General features: G+C 69.8%; 7 protein-coding genes and 2 non-coding genes across 9 annotated transcripts; 6 read left to right on the plus strand and 3 right to left on the minus strand.

Moving 5' to 3' along the window:
- Positions 1-1,704: 1,704 nt before the first annotated feature.
- On the plus strand, positions 1,705-2,010 carry V1510DRAFT_370811 (Homeodomain-like protein; the record flags this gene model as incomplete). Its single annotated transcript, XM_066931452.1, has 2 exons — positions 1,705-1,944; positions 1,975-2,010. Coding segments are annotated over 2 exons (276 nt in total), but the record flags the coding sequence as incomplete, so codon positions are not given.
- A 712-nt stretch (positions 2,011-2,722) lies between these two features.
- On the minus strand, positions 2,723-3,567 carry V1510DRAFT_423882 (Nhp2 H/ACA snoRNP protein). Its single transcript, XM_066935002.1, has 2 exons — positions 3,327-3,567; positions 2,723-3,292 (listed from the first exon to the last, which is right to left on the minus strand). The coding sequence occupies exons 1-2, from the start codon at positions 3,490-3,492 to the stop codon at positions 2,865-2,867; spliced, it is 594 nt and encodes a 197-aa protein (XP_066786514.1). The 5' UTR covers positions 3,493-3,567; the 3' UTR covers positions 2,723-2,864.
- A 123-nt stretch (positions 3,568-3,690) lies between these two features.
- On the plus strand, positions 3,691-3,773 carry V1510DRAFT_t267. Its single transcript has one exon. It is a non-coding gene; the product is annotated as a tRNA-Leu (tRNA).
- A 323-nt stretch (positions 3,774-4,096) lies between these two features.
- Positions 4,097-5,880, minus strand: V1510DRAFT_423885 (protein-tyrosine phosphatase-like protein). Its single transcript, XM_066935003.1, has 2 exons — positions 5,766-5,880; positions 4,097-5,731 (listed from the first exon to the last, which is right to left on the minus strand). The coding sequence occupies exons 1-2, from the start codon at positions 5,818-5,820 to the stop codon at positions 4,203-4,205; spliced, it is 1,584 nt and encodes a 527-aa protein (XP_066786515.1). The 5' UTR covers positions 5,821-5,880; the 3' UTR covers positions 4,097-4,202.
- Positions 5,881-7,608: 1,728 nt separating this feature from the next.
- On the plus strand, positions 7,609-9,366 carry V1510DRAFT_408623 (uncharacterized protein; the record flags this gene model as incomplete). The annotated part of the gene is made up of 1 exon (XM_066932455.1): positions 7,609-9,366. The coding sequence occupies one exon, from the start codon at positions 7,609-7,611 to the stop codon at positions 9,364-9,366; it is 1,758 nt and encodes a 585-aa protein (XP_066786516.1).
- Positions 9,367-9,869: 503 nt separating this feature from the next.
- On the minus strand, positions 9,870-12,036 carry V1510DRAFT_423890 (uncharacterized protein). The gene has a single exon (XM_066935004.1). It carries the CDS (start codon positions 11,598-11,600, stop codon positions 9,990-9,992), a length of 1,611 nt encoding a protein of 536 aa, XP_066786517.1. The 5' UTR covers positions 11,601-12,036; the 3' UTR covers positions 9,870-9,989.
- Positions 12,037-13,093: 1,057 nt separating this feature from the next.
- Positions 13,094-14,715, plus strand: V1510DRAFT_383885 (mitochondrial carrier domain-containing protein). The gene is made up of 6 exons (XM_066931686.1): positions 13,094-13,113; positions 13,352-13,507; positions 13,550-13,705; positions 13,738-13,888; positions 13,918-14,327; positions 14,361-14,715. The coding sequence occupies exons 2-6, from the start codon at positions 13,380-13,382 to the stop codon at positions 14,422-14,424; spliced, it is 909 nt and encodes a 302-aa protein (XP_066786518.1). The 5' UTR covers positions 13,094-13,113; positions 13,352-13,379; the 3' UTR covers positions 14,425-14,715.
- A 1,087-nt stretch (positions 14,716-15,802) lies between these two features.
- V1510DRAFT_405271 (uncharacterized protein) lies at positions 15,803-16,969 on the plus strand (the record flags this gene model as incomplete). Its single annotated transcript, XM_066932326.1, has 1 exon — positions 15,803-16,969. One exon carries the CDS (start codon positions 15,803-15,805, stop codon positions 16,967-16,969), a length of 1,167 nt encoding a protein of 388 aa, XP_066786519.1.
- A 255-nt stretch (positions 16,970-17,224) lies between these two features.
- On the plus strand, positions 17,225-17,307 carry V1510DRAFT_t268. Its single transcript has one exon. It is a non-coding gene; the product is annotated as a tRNA-Tyr (tRNA).
- The last annotated feature ends 600 nt before the right edge of the window (positions 17,308-17,907 follow it).

The raw sequence follows: 17,907 nt of genomic DNA on the forward strand, positions 1-17,907 counted from the left end.
TGCAGCCGCCTGCAGACGCATGCGGCCCACCAGATCACGATCGCTGAAACGCGCAATTTCCAGCAACGGTCTGGGGAATTGCGCCGTGCACGGCCGCTAGTTTGCCACGTCTGCAGCGCTTCGGCCTCGGAGCGGCCCGCGTGCGATCGAGATCGCGCGGCTCTTGCCGCTGATCGACACTGCGTCTGCCGGCCGTTGTGGGCCGGCGAGCCGCCGGCCCAACGCGTTCCGGGCGCTTCGGCGGCCGGGTCTGGCTGGCGTGACGGCCCTGGTGCCCCACCGCACCGGTCGATCTACGGGGCTCGTGCACTGCCGCGGTCGGTGCGTCTGTCGCGGGGCGCCTCGCGGGGACGGCAGCGTGGGCGAGCCAAGCGCTCTGTGTCTGCTGCGTGTAGCCGGTGCGGAAGCGCTCTCGACGACCGGATGAGACTACGGTTCATGGGCCTCGGCGCCGCTGTCGCGGCGGCTGCCCTGCGGGCACGCTGGGAAGGCTGCGGGCCGGAGGGCTGCAGAGAAGCCGTGCTCGCGTGCGGAGCCGCACACCGTGCGGCTCACCTCCTCTGCCCTGGAGCCCCCGGAGACTCACCCGCACGAGCCCCCGGCGGCCCCTCCGTCACGTTGGCTGCCCGGCGGGGTGCCCGGCCGCACGTCGCACAACTCGCAGCGTGCCCGGCCCCCAGCGACCTCGCACAACGTCAGAGCCGTCCCGGCCGTGCGGGCGGCGCGGCGCGCGGTGCGCCACGCGCCGCAGTGGCGGTGCTGACAGATGGCCCGTGCACGCACGTGAGTGCGGCTCAGATGAAACACGCGCCGCACGAACCCTGAGCCGCACGTCGTGCGGCTTGCCGCGCCGCACGGACCGGCGCCGCTGGAATGCTCGGTGCAGGTCTGGCACGCACCCTAGCTCGATCCGGCGCAACGCGTCAACCGCTCCGACACAACAAACAGACCCCACCGTCTCTGCGGCACCGTGAGGCCGCGGCCCTGCCGTCGTCGGCGCCGCGGCCCGCCGCCCTGCCGCCGCGGCCGGCGGTCTGGTCGCGCCGCCGGTGGCAACCGTCCCATGTAAACAACCGCCGGGCCGCTCTAGCGCCGCGTCCGGTGACCACCATGCCGCAGGCTTCGGCACGAGCCAGCGGCGGCCAGGCCGCGCGGTGCGGCCCGCCCTCGGCGGCCAGCCTGCGCCCGCCCGCGACACCGGCCGGCCGGCCAGCCCGCCCAGCGCCCTCCACCGCCGCCGCCGCGGCCCGGCCGCGGCCCCGACGCGTCCGCCGCGTCGGCGCGTGCAGCCACAGGGCGTTTGTTTATATTTCTATTTGGGCGCGTCTTTGTTTACAGGCACAAACACTAGCCCGCTCAGTGGCACTCGAGCAGGAAAGCCAATTTAACAAGCGACGTTTGCGATCTAGGGATCCAATCAAGTAAACAGATAGCCCCGGCCTTAATTCTTCAATTTACGTGGGCGTTGTTGTTTTGACCCGCGCCGTCGCGTCTTCCTCGACGACCATCCCTCCAGCACAGGCCGAGCCCAGGCCATCGCGTCGAACTGCGCTCGCGTTATCGGCTCGCGTACTACGGATAATCGTCGTCGCTGTGATACTCGGCGCCGGTGATTAGTGACACGGATTAAGGTCGCGAGAGCCCCGGGGCCTGTGACGGTATATAAGTCGGCCGCGTGCTTCGCCGTCGTCACCGCCCGCCGCGATGCTGTCGCCCAACGCCCTGACCCGCTCGACGTACGCGTTCATCTCGCACTCGCCGACGACGTACCCGCTGCAGGAGCCGGAGATCGACAACGCGCCGCTTGTGCGGCGCAAGCGCCGGCGGACGTCGCCGACCGAGCTGCAGATCCTGTACTCGGAGTTCAAGAAGTGCACCAAGCCGCCGCGCCACGTGCGGCAGGACATCGCGCGCCGTGTGGGCATGACCGAGAAGGCGGTCCAGGTAAGGCGCCGGCGAGACGCGCTGACGCAGATCTGGTTCCAGAACCGGCGACAGTCGTACCGGCGCGTGCACGGGCCGGACTCGCTGCCCGACAGCGCGGCCGCACACACCAAGCCGACGTTCTCGATCGTCGTGCAGAGCACGGACGAGGCGGCGTCGCCGCCGGCGGCGGCGCCGGCCGCGGCGCCGTTCACGCCGTGCGCCGCGCCGCGGCAGCCGCGGCCGCTGGACACGCCGGCGGCGGCGTCGCCCGCGCCGGCAACGCCGCCGCTGTCGGCGCGGTCCGACTCGAGCGCGTCGACGGTGTCGGCGGGCACGCCGGCGAGCCCGCCGGACGCGGCGCGGCGGGCGGGCAAGTTTGCGCTGGCGCCGGCGTCGGCGTCGGCCGGCAACAAGCTGCCGCTGGCGCTGCCGCCGCTGCGCGCGCACGCGCCGGCGGCGGACAAGCCCGTGTTCCCGCTGGCGGCGTCGCACGTGCGGCTGCACATGTCGTTCGACGGCAAGGCCGAGGTCGTCCTGGACGGGCCGGCGCCGCGGCCGCACAAGCGGCGGCCCGCGCGCGCGGCCGGCAAGGAGAACGCGCCGCAGCCGCGCGCCGAGCCCGACCGGCTGTTCTCCGAGTACGAGTGCGTCGAGAACCTGCTCCGGCTGCGGTCCGGGTCGTGGCACTGAGCCGTTTTGACTTATGGCCGCCGCCGCGCCGGCCGGCGGCACGCCAGTTTTGGGTTTCGATTTCTACAAAAGTTGCCGGCGCCGGCGCGCCCCGCCTGTACGATAGCCAGGATGCATATACCCTCTCTTTGGTTTCATGGTGCGCTCAATAAATTTGCATCGGCCCGCCCGCAGGGCCGTGAACTTTTCCTAGCATGACAAAAACGGGGACAGTCGATATAAATACAGAGGCGGCCGCGGCCACGCGCTCACAGCTTCTTGATGTCGCCCACGACCTCGTCGTACGACTCCTTGTACTCCTCGGTCGCCTTGTCGGCCTTGTCCCCGGCCTTCTTCTTGAAGCCGCCGGGGATGACCATCACGCACGACGTTGGCCGCTTGGTCGCGCCGGCCGAGCCCAGGCTCTCCTTGGCCGGCACGAACACGAACGGCACGCCGCTGTCCTCGCACAGCACGGGGATGTGCGAGATCACGTCCGGCGGCGAGATGTCGCCCGCGAGCACCACCAGGCCCTTGTCGCCCTTGCGGAGCGCCTTGACGACCTCCTTGACGCCGCGCTTGACGTGCTTGGCCTTGGCCGCCTTCTTGACCGTCTTGAGCACCTTCTTGTTGAGCTTCTTGTCCGCCAGCGGCTGCGCGAACGGCAGCACCGCCGACAGGCGCGCGTCGTAGGGGTCTGCGTCAGCGATCTGTGCTCCCGGGCAACGTACCGGTCTCGCCCGCCTTGCTGGGGCTCACGTCCTCCATCACGAGGTCGTCCTCGGCCACCTTCTTGTCCTTCTTGGGCGTCGACGCCGGGGCCTCGTCCGCCGTCAGCGACTTGCGCTTCTTGGCCGACTTGTCCTTCTTGCTGTGATCTCCGGCTTCCTTGGCCATTGTGTGTCGCTCGCGTGTCCGATCCGTGCGAATCCGCTTGTGCTGGTCTTGCGCTTGATCCTGCGCCGTGCGGTTGCTGGGTTTGCCTGAAATTTTTTTGCAGAAATTTTGCGGTTCGGCGCGCGGCCGGGTAAACACGCGGCCGGGTAAGCACCGCGCCGCCTCAAATTGCAATTCCCAGCGCTTGCTTTCAGTGAAGGCAATCTGGCCGAGTTGGTCTAAGGCGTGAGATTAAGGTTCTCATCTCTTCGGAGGCCTGGGTTCGAATCCCAGGGTTGTCATTTTTGTTTGGTGCTGTACCTGCGCCGCACGTCGTGCGGCTCTGTTTTGGTTCGGCGTCTGGCGGCTCCAAGCACGGCAGCTGCCTGCAATTGGGCCAGGAGGCTGCCTGCAGCTCTGCTGTGCGGCCTATGCCGCGTACACACACGCACGGCCTGCCGGCAGGGCACTGCCCTCGACGGAGTCGCCGCCGGAGCTCGCCCGCTGCCGGAGCTCGCCCGCCGCGCGCCGTGCGGCTCGTACGTGGCCTACTAATACGGACACTCTGCCCGAGCTACTCTCAACGGAGTCGCGCCAGAGGCACGTCCGCCCCGCGCCGTGCGCATTGTGTGCATATTCAATTGTGCGACTGGTATACGAAGCCAAAGGAGCAATTACTGTACATGGGCAGTCGTCTATTCAAGACTGCTGGTCCGGTGCGAGTGTTCGTGTTAGGCCGCCTTCTTGAGCTTGCCCGAGGTCTTGCGGATGCCCGACGTGTTGCGGACGCGCTCGGTGACAGCGGCCGAGTTGGCGCGGCGGGAGGAGCGCATGGCGCGCGCCGAGCCCAGGCCGGCGTTGGTCGTGGACACGATCGTGGTGGTCGTCGTGGTGGTCACGGCCGAGAACGAGACGGAGCGCTGGCCGGACGGCGAGAGCGTGGCGGCGCGCGTCTTGCGCATCACCAGGTCGTTCTCGTCGCTGGAGGACAGCCCGTCGTCGTCCAGACCGGCGTCGGTGAGGACGTAGCGTTTGCGGGCGCGGGAGCTGCCGCGGCCAGACTCGTCGTCGAGCACGGACGGGCCGGCCGAGACGGTCCGGTTGGCCTGGGGCGAGGGCGACTTGCGCGGCTGGCCGGGTGTCGGCGCCGGCAGGGCCGCGTTGTGGGTGACCTCGCCCAGGATGTTGCGGACGGGCGTGCGCGGGCTGGAGAGCTTGCCGCGGGCAGAGCCGATCGGCACGAGCGGGCAGTAGCCGGCCAGGGACGGCGACGACGCGCCGAGCGTCATGGTGTACTTCCACTCGCGGAACTCCTGCTGGTGCAGGTAGAGCCACTGCTGCTGCGGGCCGACGACCATGCCCGGACGCATGAAGCGCATGTACCCGATGACCTCCGCCGCCGTGAACTGGTAGGTGTAGATCAGGTACGCGCCGATCAGGCAGCCGGTGCGGCCCAGGCCGGCCTTGCAGTGGACGGCGACCAGGCCGCCGTCGGCGACCACGCACTCGCACGCGCCGATGAACCGCTTGACGATGTCGAGGTCCGGGCACGTGCCGTCCTCGAAGATCATGTCGATGTGGCGCACGCCGCGGCGCTCAAACAGCGCGGCGTCGTAGAGGTGCGAGTTGAGCCGGACGACGAGCGCGACGTTGTTGTCGACAAAGTACTCGAGCACGTTGCGCACGGCCGTCGGCAGCTGCGACGGGCTCGCCGGCTCGGGCCCCGAGAACTGCGGCGACGCCGACGCCACAAAGTGCGGCGGGATCGTGTTGAAGTCGCCCATCTCGACGCGCTCGTACGTCTCGTACTCCTCGAGGTTGAACTTGCGCAGGTCGAGCAGGCCGCGCTCCTTGGCGCGCCAGACGCCGTACACAATGTCCTGGATCGACAGCGTGAAGTCGGCCACCGAGTAGCCGGCGTCGCGGAACGGCATGAACGGCGGGTCCGCCTGCGCGATCGGCGCCAGCACCAGGTGCGGCGGCCACGACTGCACGAGCACCATGTAGCAGCAGAGGATGCAGGCGGCGTTGGCGCGCGCGCGCGGCGACGTGCCCGAGTAGAACACGACCGCCGAGTCCTTGTTGTCCTCGTCGCCGAGGATCTCGTGCAGCGACACGGCGAACCGGTAGAGGTGGCCGACGTGCAGCGGGCCAAAGTCGTGGTGGAACGCGTTGTACGGCAGCGTGTCGTCGATCGAGAAGTGGATCGACGACTCGGTGTTGGCGGGCTCGTGGTCGAACGCGGCCAGGTAGAGCCGGTCTGGCGGCGTGAGCGGCGATCGGCGGGCACTTACCCTTGAGGTACTCGATGATCGGCACCTTGGTGCGCCGGACGGACTGCGGCGCCATGGCGGCGATTGGGGTCACCGGCGGTGCGGGCTGCGCGCAGCGGTGGCGCCGGCGCCGGCGAGACGGCGGCGGACGGGTCCGGACGGCGGCGCTCTGCAGACAGAGCGCGGCGGGACGACGGTCTGGCGACGGTCGGCGGCGGGTTGCGCGAGCTGGCTGGCCGTGGCGGTCCGGTCTCTCTTTGGCGGCTGTCCGGTGTCTGCTGCGGTCCGGTGCCTTCGCCCGGTCTCTGGTCCTCTAGCCGGCGGTTCTGCTCTCTGATCCTCGCGAGGGCGTGCACAGCACCAATTAGCTCTGACGGCCGATGGCGGCCGGTGAAACGTCCGTTGCGGTGTGTGGGCCGTGAAGGTCTGCCAATTCACTTGTGCAATGTTTGATAGAATATATACAGCATCCAGACCGCTGTAAAAGTGTGGTGGGACATGTCAATCGTCCACATCGGGCGTGCGCTTTGTTTTGGTACAACAGTTTTGTTTGTGGGTTTCCCGATTGAGCACAATGGTGTGCGCTAAGATCTGATTTGGCAGCGTCCGTGTGACTTGCGTCTGGAACCGCTGGCGAGATGCGGCTGCGCACGCGGGTTGCCATGGCGACGGGCGTGCTGCGCCGGCCGTGCGGGGCAGGCGCTGCACGCGGTTGCCATGGCGACGCGCGCCCGTTGCCAGGGCAACGCTAGCCAGCGCATCGCCCGCGCCCCGGCGGCTCGTCACATGAGCCGCGCACGACCGGCCGCGCTTGCGACAGGGGTGCGTCGCTTATCGTTTCACGTTGCGCGGGCGGTAGCGGGCTGCGTAGGACTAGCCGACGCGCGCGCGGCCGCGCGGCTGCCGGTAGTCGCGCGGATGGCGGTGCGCTGCAAGACGCTGGCGTGGCGCGGCCGGACCCCCTGTGGCTGCAGTGGCGCGCGCCCAAGCCGCTCCGATGCTAGTGATCGACGCGGCCGCAGGTGCGACGTCAACGGTGCCAGGGCGGCGCTAGTCAGGGCCTGGCGCGGCCGTGCCGGCGCAATCGGCGGCGACGTGGCCAGCCGCGGCCGCGGCCGCGCCGCCGGCCGCGCGCCCGGTCCTGCCGGCCTGCCGCCGCCAGGGCCGGCGCCCGCGCACGGGCGCATTAGCGTTGCCACGGCAACGCAATTTGCGTTGCCACGACAACGCTGCCGCGCGGCTCCGCCGCGCCGCAGCGGTCCGCCGGCGGGCCGCCCGCGGGCCGCCCGCGGGCCGCCCGCGGTCTGCCCGCGGTCCGCGCCAGCCGCGCGGCGGGGTGACTGTTGCCGTGGCAACAGTCACTGGCCGCCGCCGCGTCACGTGTCGCGCGCGCCGCGCCCGCCGCGGCGCGTCGTCAGCCTGCAGGCCAGATCCAAACGAATATAAATACGCCGGCCGCGGGCCGGTGATACGGCGAGCACGCTCTACTATTGATCGGACGAGTGCGCGCCCAGCCGCGCTATGGACGAGTACCTCGACTCGCTCGCTGGCGCGTTCAACGCCGTCAACCGCGCATGCAAGTCTACTGACCTCCGCCTAGACGTCGAGCCGTGCTGCCTGCCCGATCTGCTCGGCGGCGGCCCGGCGCCGGCGGACCTGGCCGGCATCTCGGCTGAAGTATACCGGCTCGTGGCCGGCCGCCTGATGCGCCCGGAACCAAACTGTCGTGCGGACGACCGCTGCTCCCGTATGCCTTTGTATATGACGTACCCGTAAACACACGCCCGCGTCTTTCTCTGTGCCAGGCTCATGTGCTTTAGGTCTCCCGGTCGCCCTGCTCACTGTCGATGTCGCCTCGCTAGCCATGCTCTCGGCCCTGTCTGAACCGCTCGCCCTCGCGCCGCCGGCCGGCCGGCCACGCCTGGCTGCGGCCTCGGTGCCGGCCGACGAGAACGGCCTCCGCCTGGACGCGGCCGCCGCCGGCTTCTCGGCCGTCCCCGCGGCCTCGGTCTACTCGGCGCTCGTCGCCGGCGACTCGGTCGCGACCTCGACCGTCAAGCCGGCCGTCAAGCCGCTGGATCTGCCCGACTTTCGCGCCTCGCTCGGCATCGACGCCGACGACATCATGTACTCGCGCGCGGACGGCACGCCGTCGGCCTACGCCAGCGCGGCGTCCGAGGCCGCGCTCGCCCGCGCCGGCCGCGCCGACGCCTCCGACGCCGAGTGCACGCCGTGGACGGATCCGACGGCGCGTTTCCGCCGGCTCGAGCACACCAACTTCGAGCCCATGCTCCCCCTGCCGGCCGACTGCACGCACTGCCGGCCGCGCGGCCGCCGGCTGGCCCAGCTCGACCCGGATGCGCGCGCGCACGCCTACCAGATGGTCCGCGAGCTCGAGAGCCACATCAACGGCCACTCGGTCTCCGGGCCGGTCTCGGACGGCTGCGAGACGTGCGTGACCGACCGCGGGGCCGACCGCCGGTTCCGCTTCGTCGACAGCCCGTCGTTCACGCCGGCGTCGTCTGCGGCCGTGGCCCGCCCGTTTTCGGCGCCGGACAACGACTACGTGCTCGCGCACTCGTCGCCGATCTCGACCTTTGCTCGCCGGCCCAGGACTGACGAGAACGCGCGCGGCGGCCTGCGCACGCGCTCGTCGCTCTCGCCGCTGCGGTACACCCCCAAGAACCCGCCGCGGCTGCCGTCGGCGCTGGACGTGTCCACGCCGGCCTCGGCCGAGTCCAGCATGGGTGGCAGCCTGGTCCGGTACGGGCCGCGCCCGGTCATGCAGGCCGTCGACCAGAACCTGCCGCGGCTGGAGGACTTCCTGGGCCTGGCGTCGTCCGCGGGCTCGACGCCGGCGTCGCTGGCCAAGGCGTCCGCGCGCGCGCTCGCGGGCTCGCCGCCGAAGCCGCAGCCCATCAAACGCGCCAAGCTCGAGCACCGCGAGTACTACCGCCAAAACTACAAGAACCAGGCCGGCGCCGCCGGGCCGCCGCCGGCGCTCTGGACACACGACCCCGACCGCAAGCGCATGCTGCTGGAGCGCCCGGACAGCCGCGAGCGCCGCGCGGCTCGGCGGTCCGAGGTGCTCGAGCCCCGCCGGCCCCGCCCGCGTCCCCGCGAGTGCCGCTCGGCGCTGCCGCTCGCCGGCGACTCCATCGACGACCGCGACATCAACCGCGTCGTCCGCGAGCTCCTCGCCTACCCGAACGCGCCCGACGTCTCGGACACGTCGGCCAACCCCGTCGACTTTCTCGCCGCCCACACCCGCAACATGCAGGCCGGCCTCGACGACTCGCTGAGGCCAGACGCCGAGCACGTCGACGTCGACGCCGACCTTGTCCGCTGCATGACCGATCCCGACGACCGCTCGCCATCCGCTGGCGCGGGCCAGCCCAAGCGCAAGAGCCGGCTACGCTTCCTCCACCTCAGTCTCAAGACCGATCTGCCGTCGGCCCCGCACAGCGTGGTCTCGTCGCCACTCAACCCCGGCGCCACTGTGCTCGACTCGCCCGACACCGACTCGAGCGAGCGGCTGCCGGCCCGCCGCCGCCGCCTGCGCCGTCTCATCGGCCTCGACCGGCTCCTGCGTCCACGCGACGCCGAGCAAATCGCCATCTAGCGCGCTCTCTGGACACTCGTTTACGTTTCTGTATTCCTACGCATCGTTCGCATTCTGTGAAGCATTCTCTCGTTACGATTTCAATACACGGCCTGGCCGCTTACGACTGTTGTGTCTGTGAATTGGCGTAGATCGGCTGCTAAAAGTGGTCAATCGCTTAAGTACAACATCCCAATGACGTCGACGCTGTCAGTTCAGCCGCACGTCCGGCTAGATGGAGTCCCAAGCGGCTGTGGTGCACCGCCACGGCGGGCCGCCTGCGCACCGCCTCGGCGGCGGCTGTGCCGGGGCGGCTGCCGTGCAGGCGGGGGAGGGGGGCGAGCCGCACGACGTGCGGCTCGCATATAGCAGCCGCCTGCCCGCGCCGTGCGGCTCACATATAGCCACCGCCTGACCGCGCCACAGCGTCCTCAACGCCCGCCACCGGAGCTCGCTGCCACAGCAACGGCAGCCGGGTGCGGCGCCACCCCGGAGCCAGCCGCACACCGTGCGGCTCCAAGTGCGTCCAGCGTTTAAAAACTATATTATGTACTAGCTGCTTTTTTTGTGTTTTCCCCCGCTTTTCTCACAAACCCAACGGTAATGCCGCATATAGCCACCCATTACCGCATATAACCGCACATCTACCAGAGTCTCTCCTCGAGGCGGAGCTCGTTCTGCGGGCCCAGGCCCACAAACGCGCGCAGCAGGTTCTCCAGGCACGCGCGCTGCTTGTTCAGGCCGTTGATGGGCTCGGTGCCCGGGCGGGCCAGCGGCGCCTTGAGCCAGTAGCTCAGCACGGACAGAACCGGGTAGAACTTCTCAAAGGGCGCGTCGGGGTCGCCCTTCTTGCGGTAGGTCACCCGGCTGAAAAACTCGGCGATCACGGTCAGGTCGATGATGAGGGGCGAGGCCAGCAGCGAGTCCTCGCACACATTGTGGATAGAGATGGTGTTGTGGCCGCCCATCATGAGCTCGGAGTAGTACTCGTCCATGGCGACCTTGGAGTCGCCGACAGCGGGCAGGTACTTGATGACGATGCAGTGGTCGACCTCCTTGCCCGACTCGTCGTTGTAGAGCAGGTGGTTGGACGCGATCATGTCGTCGATGACGGACTTCTTGGAGATCTCCTTCGACCGGAACTGCTTCGGCGCCGACAGGTTGTAGCCGTCGTTGTTGCCGAGGTGGTTGTAGGACGCGACCGACAGCGGCTTGATGCCGGCGTCGATCAGGAACTGGGCCAGGACCGACTTGAGCTTGGTCTGGCCGGACTTGAAGTCGTCGCCGCCGATGAAGGACTTGTACTGCTCGGCGAGCTCGATGCAGCCGGGCACGAACGTGTTCTGGGGCGAGCCGTTGACAAAGGGCACGCCCTCGAGGATGCACGCGATGGCGAAGACGGTCGAGGGCGCGACCTCGTCGTGCGACGCCTTGACGGCCGCGATCAGGTTCTCGGCGGTGTCGTTGACGCCAGTGAGAATCTCGGCGTAGCGCTCGGTGTTGGCCGTCCAGACCACGATGAGCTTCTCGAGCTCGTTCTTGGCCTTGAAGTCGCGCATGTCCTTGCGGATGCGCTCGACGTGGTCCCACTTGCTGTCGCCGGGGATGAGGTTGTCGGCGCGGTCGCTCTGGTTGGCGGCGATGAAGTCGGGGTAGTAGATCGACGGCAGGGGCTTGATCTGGGCCAGGTACTTGGCCAGCTGGCGCTGCAGGTCGTAGTCGAGCACCTTCGAGCGCTCCATGGCCTCGGCCAGGTTGGCCGAGTTGATATCCCAGCCGCCGATGACGAGGTCGTTCGGGTGCAGCATCGGCAGGACCTCGTTGAACGGCGCGTAGACGTCGTTGCCGTGCTCGTCCAGGCCGAGCTTGAGCGTCGACGCCTGCGTGACCGAGCCGTAGTAGTTGGGCTTCTGCAGGCCGGCCTTGGTGCGGAAACCGATGCCGTAGCGGTTGGCGGTGATGGTCGCCGTCAGCGTCGAGCCGTTGTTGCCGCCGAGGCCGACCATCATCAGGCCGGTGCGCGGCACCGCCGTCTCGATCTTGAACTCGTAGTCCTCGGTCGTCGGCGTGACCTCGTACTTGCCGCCGGCAAGCTTCTTGACGAGCGCGTTCTCGTACGTGTATTGCGCATAGATGGCATCACCCTGTAACTGCGAGCGCTCCGAGTGCACCGTCACCGATGTCTTGCCCGAGAGCACCTCGGGCACAGGCAGCGACGACGACGCAGCAATCGCGTCCAGAGCGTGGGGAGACATGTTTAGTGACGAATTAAAAGATAGCCGCCGGACGCAGCAGAGTGTTCGCAGTTAAAAGGGTGATGACACGACGGCAGCAAGTTCGAGAACGTTGTGACGGTCGTGGGGCCAGCAAGCAGACTTGGCTGGCAGAACAGAGACGCAAACGAAAGTGTTTGCGGGCGAGGAGACTGTTGGTTTGAGGTAGCACTGAGCGTGATGGTGACCGGAGGGCGCGTCGGCGGCCTTTTATGTGCCGGCGACGATGTGCCGGAGCTTATCTCGCTCGCGTGGGCGCGACCCGGCCGCTTCTTGCGCGTTCGATGCGAGATAGTCATTTCTCCGAGACTGCCGCGCCGCGCGCCGGGTGCCCGTGAAAGGCCGCATGCAGCCGGCTAGGGCGCCTGCCGTTCAGGGCTTGGCTCGCCCGGCTGGGTCCGGCCGCTGCTTGTTGAGGCCCGGGCAGTGCACCTACGCGGGCCTGCGTTTGATTGACTTTCGCGATAATTGAGTGCGCACTTATTGTTGGGGTAGACCGTCAGACGAACGTGTCCCGCATTCGTAGATGGGAGCTAGACCTAAGACGTCATTAGCACACCCACACGCGCCTAGTGCACGGGGTTAGAGTTTCATTTCTACTTTTTGTGGTAACGCGTGCGGTGATTATACTTTTCATTGGATGTTCCAGCTCTCGCATGTGAAGATTTCTGTCTCACCTCCTCTGGGGTATTTTCACATTTCCCGTGACCCGCGGGTTTGGGTGGGCGCGCCGGAACCCGGCCGGGGCGCACACGACCCGAAAGCCAGGGGTCGCGTGCGACGGCGGGCCGGGTCGCGGTCTGCTGCCGGACTGTACTGGCCGCGGCCGTCGCGGTGGTCGCCGTCGAGGCCAGCCGCCCGGCCACCGGCAGCCGGGAGCAGCCGACGCAGTGCGGCTGTGCGGCCCGAACGTGTGCCGGTCAGTGTGGGCCGGCTCCGCCGGCTCGCCCGGCAGGCCGGGGACGTGCCGACCCACAGACCCAACGAGCCGGCGTGTGCTGGCACGTAGCGGCCGGCGGTCGCCCGGCAGGGCCGCGCCGTGCTGGGGCTGCGGTCGCATTTTGGGGGCCGTCGGGGACCGGCCGCGTGCATTGGTTGTGCTGGGCAAGGTGAGCAGATCGGGCGGTCTAATGCAGAGACACTGCCTGGGTTTGTTGAGGGCCACGCGGGTTCGGGGATCACAGCGATGCCACTAGCCGGGAACTTCCCCAACGCGATTTCGTCATGGCTCAACCGGGACTTTCACATGCTCGCGGTCGTGCGACATTGGGGCGCAGGGGCGCCACGTTGCCGCTGGCCGCCCGGCGCGGCCGTGGGGGCGGGCGGTGCCGTGAGCCGGCGGGATGGCGCGGCGGACGGGCGGAGACTAGTGGGCCCGGCCGTTGCCTGGGCAACGGCCCGCGCACCGGTTGCCACGGCAACCACATTACCCGGCCGCAACGTCCGCCGATGTCGGCCACCTCGCGCGACCGGCGTCTGATCAGCCAGAGAACAGGTACGTTGGCCCGACGGCGCAGGCGGCGGCCGGGAACGGCCCGGAGCAGCCGGACCGGGGCGCGCGGGCGCTGCGCACAGCGGGCGCGGTGGATGGCCGCTGCGCGCCGGCGCCGGTGTGCCAGCGCGCCGACCGCAGTCTCGGCCCCGGCCGGCCCGCCCGCCCTCACGCCGCGCCCGTCGCGTGCGCGACCACGCAGCCGTCGTGCGCAGCTCGCCGCGCAGCACTGACCGTCCAGTCGCCCGGCATCCGCGGATCTTTGCACGATGGCGGACGAGAAAGCAGCCACGGACATCCCCGAGTCGCTGACCGAGATCGGCAGCTCGAGCAAGCGCTACGCCGGGTTCGCGGCCGGCATCCTGTCGGGCGTGACCAAGCTCATCGTCGGGCACCCGTAAGTTGTCGCCACGCGGCCGGGCGCGCGCGCTGACGGCAGATTCGACACGATCAAGGTGCGGCTGCAGACGGCGTCGACGTCGCAGTTCAAGGGCCCGCTGGACTGCCTGCTCAAGACAGTGCGCAACGAGGGCCCGTTCGCGCTCTACAAGGGCGCCACGCCGCCCCTCGTCGGCTGGATGGCCATGGACAGCGTGTAGGTGACCGCGCAGGCGGCGCTGACGGCAGAATGCTCGGATCGCTGCACAACTACCGCATGCTCATCAAGGACCACGTCTTTCCGGACCGCGAGCGGCTGCCGGTGATCGGGCACTCGCTCGCCGGCCTCGGCGCGGGCTGCACGGTCAGCTTCGTGGCGGCGCCGATCGAGCAGGTCAAGGTACGGGGCGGCCGGACGCGCTGACGCAGGCCCGGCTCCAGATCCAGTACGACGCGGCCACCCGGCGGTACACGGGCCCGATCAACTGCGCGGTGTCGCTGGTGCGCGAGAGCGGCCTGCGGGGCCTGTACCGGGGCCTGCTGGCCACGATGATCTTCCGGTCGAGCTTCTTCTTTCTGTGGGGCTCATACGACGTGCTGACGCGGACGATGCGCGAGCGCACGGCGCTGTCGGAGGCGGCCATCAACTTCTGGGCGGGCGGCCTGAGCGCGCAGCTGTTCTGGACGCTGGCGTACCCGGCCGACGTCATCAAGCAGACGATCATGATCGACGACGTGCGCAATCCGCGCTTCAAGTCGTGGCTTGACGCGGCCCGGACGATCTACGTGGAGCGCGGCACGCGCGGCTTTTTCCGCGGGTTTGTGCCGACGGCGATCCGGTGAGTGCGCGCGCTGGGCGAGACTGACGGCAGGGCGTTGCCGACGAACGCGTCCGCGCTGGTCGTGTACGAGGCCGTCATCCGGACGATTGGCTAGAGTGTACATAGAGAGGCTGGTGCGGCTGCGCCGTGGCTGCGGGCGGTGGCTGGTGCGCGCAGACAGGACGACGCGGGAGTGCGCATGCGCTAGCGCAACCAGTCTGCAGCATAATGCATGCACATGCATATGTGTGCGTCCCCATGCACGCTCACGTAAATTCGCACGGTGCGGCGCGCTACTGCATTGGCCCGCCGTTACCCAAAACCCGGCACCCATGGCCGCTCGTCTGGGGCCGTTTCCGCCGCGGCGCGGTGACGCAGCGCCGCGTGTGGGCGGTGCCGTGCCGCTGACGGCTGCACGTCGCGGCCGCGCACAGCGGGCAGCGCAGGCCGCGCTTCGCGCCGGACTTGCGCGGCAGCGGCCAGCGTGGCGACTGCCGGCGGTCGCAGACGCCCCGCGGCCGCGGCCGGCACAGCCGTGTTCGCCGCGGCCGCCCAGCCGTCCGCCGCCGCGCTCGGCGACCCGCCACAGATCGGCGCGGCCAAGCGGGCAGCGCGGGGCGGCGCCGGCCGCAGCGCCGCGCATGACCGCCGGGCGGCTGCGCGGGCGCTGCCGAGTTCGGACCGGCCGCAGCGGCCCGCGGCGAACCCGGCAGCACGGCGCTCAGGGGAAGCTGCGGCTGACCGGCGATACCAGGACAGCGGGTCGCGCCAAGGCACCGGGTCGCACGCGAGATGGCACCCGGCACTAGCCGCAGTTCGTTCCCGGCCGCGGCCACCGCGGCCGTCGCACCTGTCCGGCCGCGCCAGCCCGGACCGGCTGCCGCGAGCCCCGGACCGGCCGGCGAGGGGCCGTGGGCAGGAACTGGGCCGGAAAGCAGTATAGTGCGGCAGGAGATTGCCACTACCGCACGCTTGCGCAGCTGCCTGATCCGGCGGCGCTGCAGGCGGCCAAGAGCGGCCACGCCAACGGGGCCGCGGTGCGGCGCGTACGGGCGCGACGTGGGCGCCGGCGCGCGCGGGGCCGTCCGCTGCCGCCAGGGCCGGCGGCCGGGCAGCGCGCGCGGCCGCCCAGCCAGCGCCTGCCGGCCCGGCCGACGCAGGCCGGCGCACGGCAGCCGCCCGCCACAGGCCGGCGCGGCCGCAGACGCGTGCAGGCGTGCCCGCTGCGTCCGCAGCAGCGTCGCTAAGGCACGGCGACGGCTAGGACGGACCGGCCCTAGCCCGCGCCGGCGGCGCCGGCGCCAGGGCATCTCTGCCCTGGCGCCCGCGTCGGCTCGGTCCAGAGACTATCGTCATCGGCGAACGGTTGATCTGGCGGCTATATAATCGGGACGCGGCCCAGCCCCCCGCCCCTCAAGGCACCGCACCCGCACAGCCGGCCGAGGACACGCAGCGCCCAGGTAGGCCAGCGAACGTTACGGAACCGCGACGGAATGTGCCTGTTCTCAGTCTCGTCGGACGAGGAGCCCATCCGGCGCGGCGGAGTCGGAGTCGGCCGCCACGGCCGGCACTACGGCCGCGAAAGCATGGTGATGCCCGGCCGCGAGAGCCTTGGTCTCAGCCGGCACAGCCTCGGCGGCGGCTACGGCCACGGCCACGGCGTCGGCCACGAGCTCGGCGCCCTGGCCGCGCACGAGCTGGGCCACATCGCCGCGCCGGCGCGCGCGGTCTCGCGCGCCGGCAGCATCGGCCACCACGGCATCCCGGGCGCGTACCCGGCCGAGTACGGCTACGGCCAGAGCCCGGCGGCGTCGGGCGCGCTCGCCGTCGAGCGCGTCGAGCGCGAGGTCGAGCGCGCCCACGACCGCGCCGAGCGCGAGGTCGAGCGCGTGCACGACCGCGCGGCCGCCGTGCGCGAGGCCGCCGCGGTCGCCCGCGAGGTCGCCGCGCGCGAGGTCATCGACCACGAGAGCCCGAGCGCGTCCTTTGCGCACTCGCACCACTCGCTCATCCAGCCCGGCCTCGGCCACCACCACCGCCGCCGCCCGTCGCACGCCGCGTCCGAGTACGCCCTCGGCGACTCGCTGACGTCGCTGCACTCGCACGTCTCGCACCGCTCCGGCCACGGCGCCCGCGAGAGCTCCGCCGCGCTCGAGATCCAGAACCAGCTGCTCTCGTCCGAGAACCGCCAGCTCGGCCGCCAGCTCGAGACCATCGGCGTCGAGAAGGCCGTCGAGCGCGCGTTCGAGAAGAACACCATCGAGAAGGAGCTCCGCCGGACCCGCTCGCGCTCCCACACCCGCCTCGACGACCGCCGCGACTTTGAGCGCAGCCGCGACCGCCTCGACTACGAGCGCGAGCGCGCGCTCGAGCGCGAGCGCTCCCTGATCGAGCGCGAACGCGAGCGCGCCGCACTCGAGCGCGAGCGCGCGCTCGACCGCATCGACCGCGAGCGCGAGCGCAAGCTCGAGCTCTCGCTCGAGCACGTCGGCCGCACCCGCTCGCGCTCGCGCTCCCACGATCCCTACATCGAGCGCGAACGCCGCCTCTCGCACGGCTACGACGGCTACGGCCGCTACGCCGGCGCCCCGGGCTACGTCGAGCCGTACCCGGACCGCTACGACCGCTACTCGGCCGAGTACCACCACCGCCGCCTGTAGCTGTAATATAGCTTTCGCCGCACGCGCTGCGGCGCACACCCTTGTTGACCCACCCGCCACCGCGCTAGCCGCCTCCGGCCGACGTGCAGCTCCTGAAACTGCACACGTGCCATGCGCGCGTCTGCCGGTCAGGCGTACTGTGCAGTAGCCTGCAGCCTGCACTACCCGCAGCGCCGCGCATGTGTTACCTGCTACTCGTGACCTGTTACCGGCCAGCCTCACTCAGCGCGCAATTCGCCAAGCGTTTTCAACGAGCTCCGGATGGCCAAGCTGGTAAGGCGTCAGACTGTAATGGTTCGTAAATCTGAAAATCGCGTGTTCGAGTCACGCTCCGGAGAAAATTTTTTGCGCCGCGCGCTCGCGGCGGCCACCGACCGACGCGCCGTGGGACGCTCACCTGGGCACGAGCCTCCGGCGGCGACTCCGTCGAGGGTAGCTGCCCTTCGGGCAGGTTGCGGTTCATACGCGGGTCATCCCTCACGACGCCGACAGAGGCTGACCATTGACGAGCCTCCGGCGGCGACTCCGTCGAGGGTGGCTGCCCTTCGGGCAGGGGGACGTCGGGTCGACGAGCCGCACTTCGTGCGGCTCGCCATATGAGCCTGCCCGCAGGGCACCACCCTCGACGGAGTCGCCGCCGGAGGCTCATCAACGCACGTGCCTCCGGCGGCGACTCCGTCGAGGGTAGCTGCCCTTCGGGCAAGGGGACGTCATGTCTATGAGCCGCACCCCGTGCGGCTCGACATATAGCCGAACCTGCCCGCAGGGCACGACCCTCGACGGAGTCGCCGCCGGAGGCACGCCCGCACGCGACGTGTACATAGTAGGATCTGTATGCCAGTGGAAGGCGCAGAAGCATCACTACCAGAGGCGCAGCAGTGCACGAGCCCCCGGCGGCGACTCCGTCGAGGGTGGTGCCCTGCGGGCAGGCTGCGGCT

The sequence above is a fragment of the Dipodascopsis tothii genome (genome assembly GCF_038497935.1).
Source record: "Dipodascopsis tothii strain CBS 759.85 unplaced genomic scaffold V1510scaffold_52, whole genome shotgun sequence".
Classification (NCBI taxonomy): domain Eukaryota; kingdom Fungi; phylum Ascomycota; class Lipomycetes; order Lipomycetales; family Lipomycetaceae; genus Neoaidaea; species Neoaidaea tothii.

What these genes read in the sequence shown, in the direction of transcription:
- V1510DRAFT_423882 (XM_066935002.1), bottom strand. Translation starts at nt 3,492, where the DNA reads ATGGCCAAGGAAGCCGGAGATCACAGCAAGAAGGACAAGTCGGCCAAG. An exon ending in CAGCAAGGCGGGCGAGACCG is followed by an intron (nt 3,293 to 3,326) that starts GTACGTTGCCCG and finishes TCGCTGACGCAG; the next exon opens with ACCCCTACGACGCGCGCCTG.
- V1510DRAFT_423890 (XM_066935004.1), bottom strand. Translation starts at nt 11,600, where the DNA reads ATGTCTCCCCACGCTCTGGACGCGATTGCTGCGTCGTCGTCGCTGCCT.
- V1510DRAFT_423885 (XM_066935003.1), bottom strand. Translation starts at nt 5,820, where the DNA reads ATGGCGCCGCAGTCCGTCCGGCGCACCAAGGTGCCGATCATCGAGTAC. An exon ending in GATCATCGAGTACCTCAAGG is followed by an intron (nt 5,732 to 5,765) that starts GTAAGTGCCCGC and finishes TCACGCCGCCAG; the next exon opens with ACCGGCTCTACCTGGCCGCG.
- V1510DRAFT_383885 (XM_066931686.1), top strand. Translation starts at nt 13,380, where the DNA reads ATGGCGGACGAGAAAGCAGCCACGGACATCCCCGAGTCGCTGACCGAG. An exon ending in AAGCTCATCGTCGGGCACCC is followed by an intron (nt 13,508 to 13,549) that starts GTAAGTTGTCGC and finishes CGCTGACGGCAG; the next exon opens with ATTCGACACGATCAAGGTGC. An exon ending in TGGATGGCCATGGACAGCGT is followed by an intron (nt 13,706 to 13,737) that starts GTAGGTGACCGC and finishes CGCTGACGGCAG; the next exon opens with AATGCTCGGATCGCTGCACA.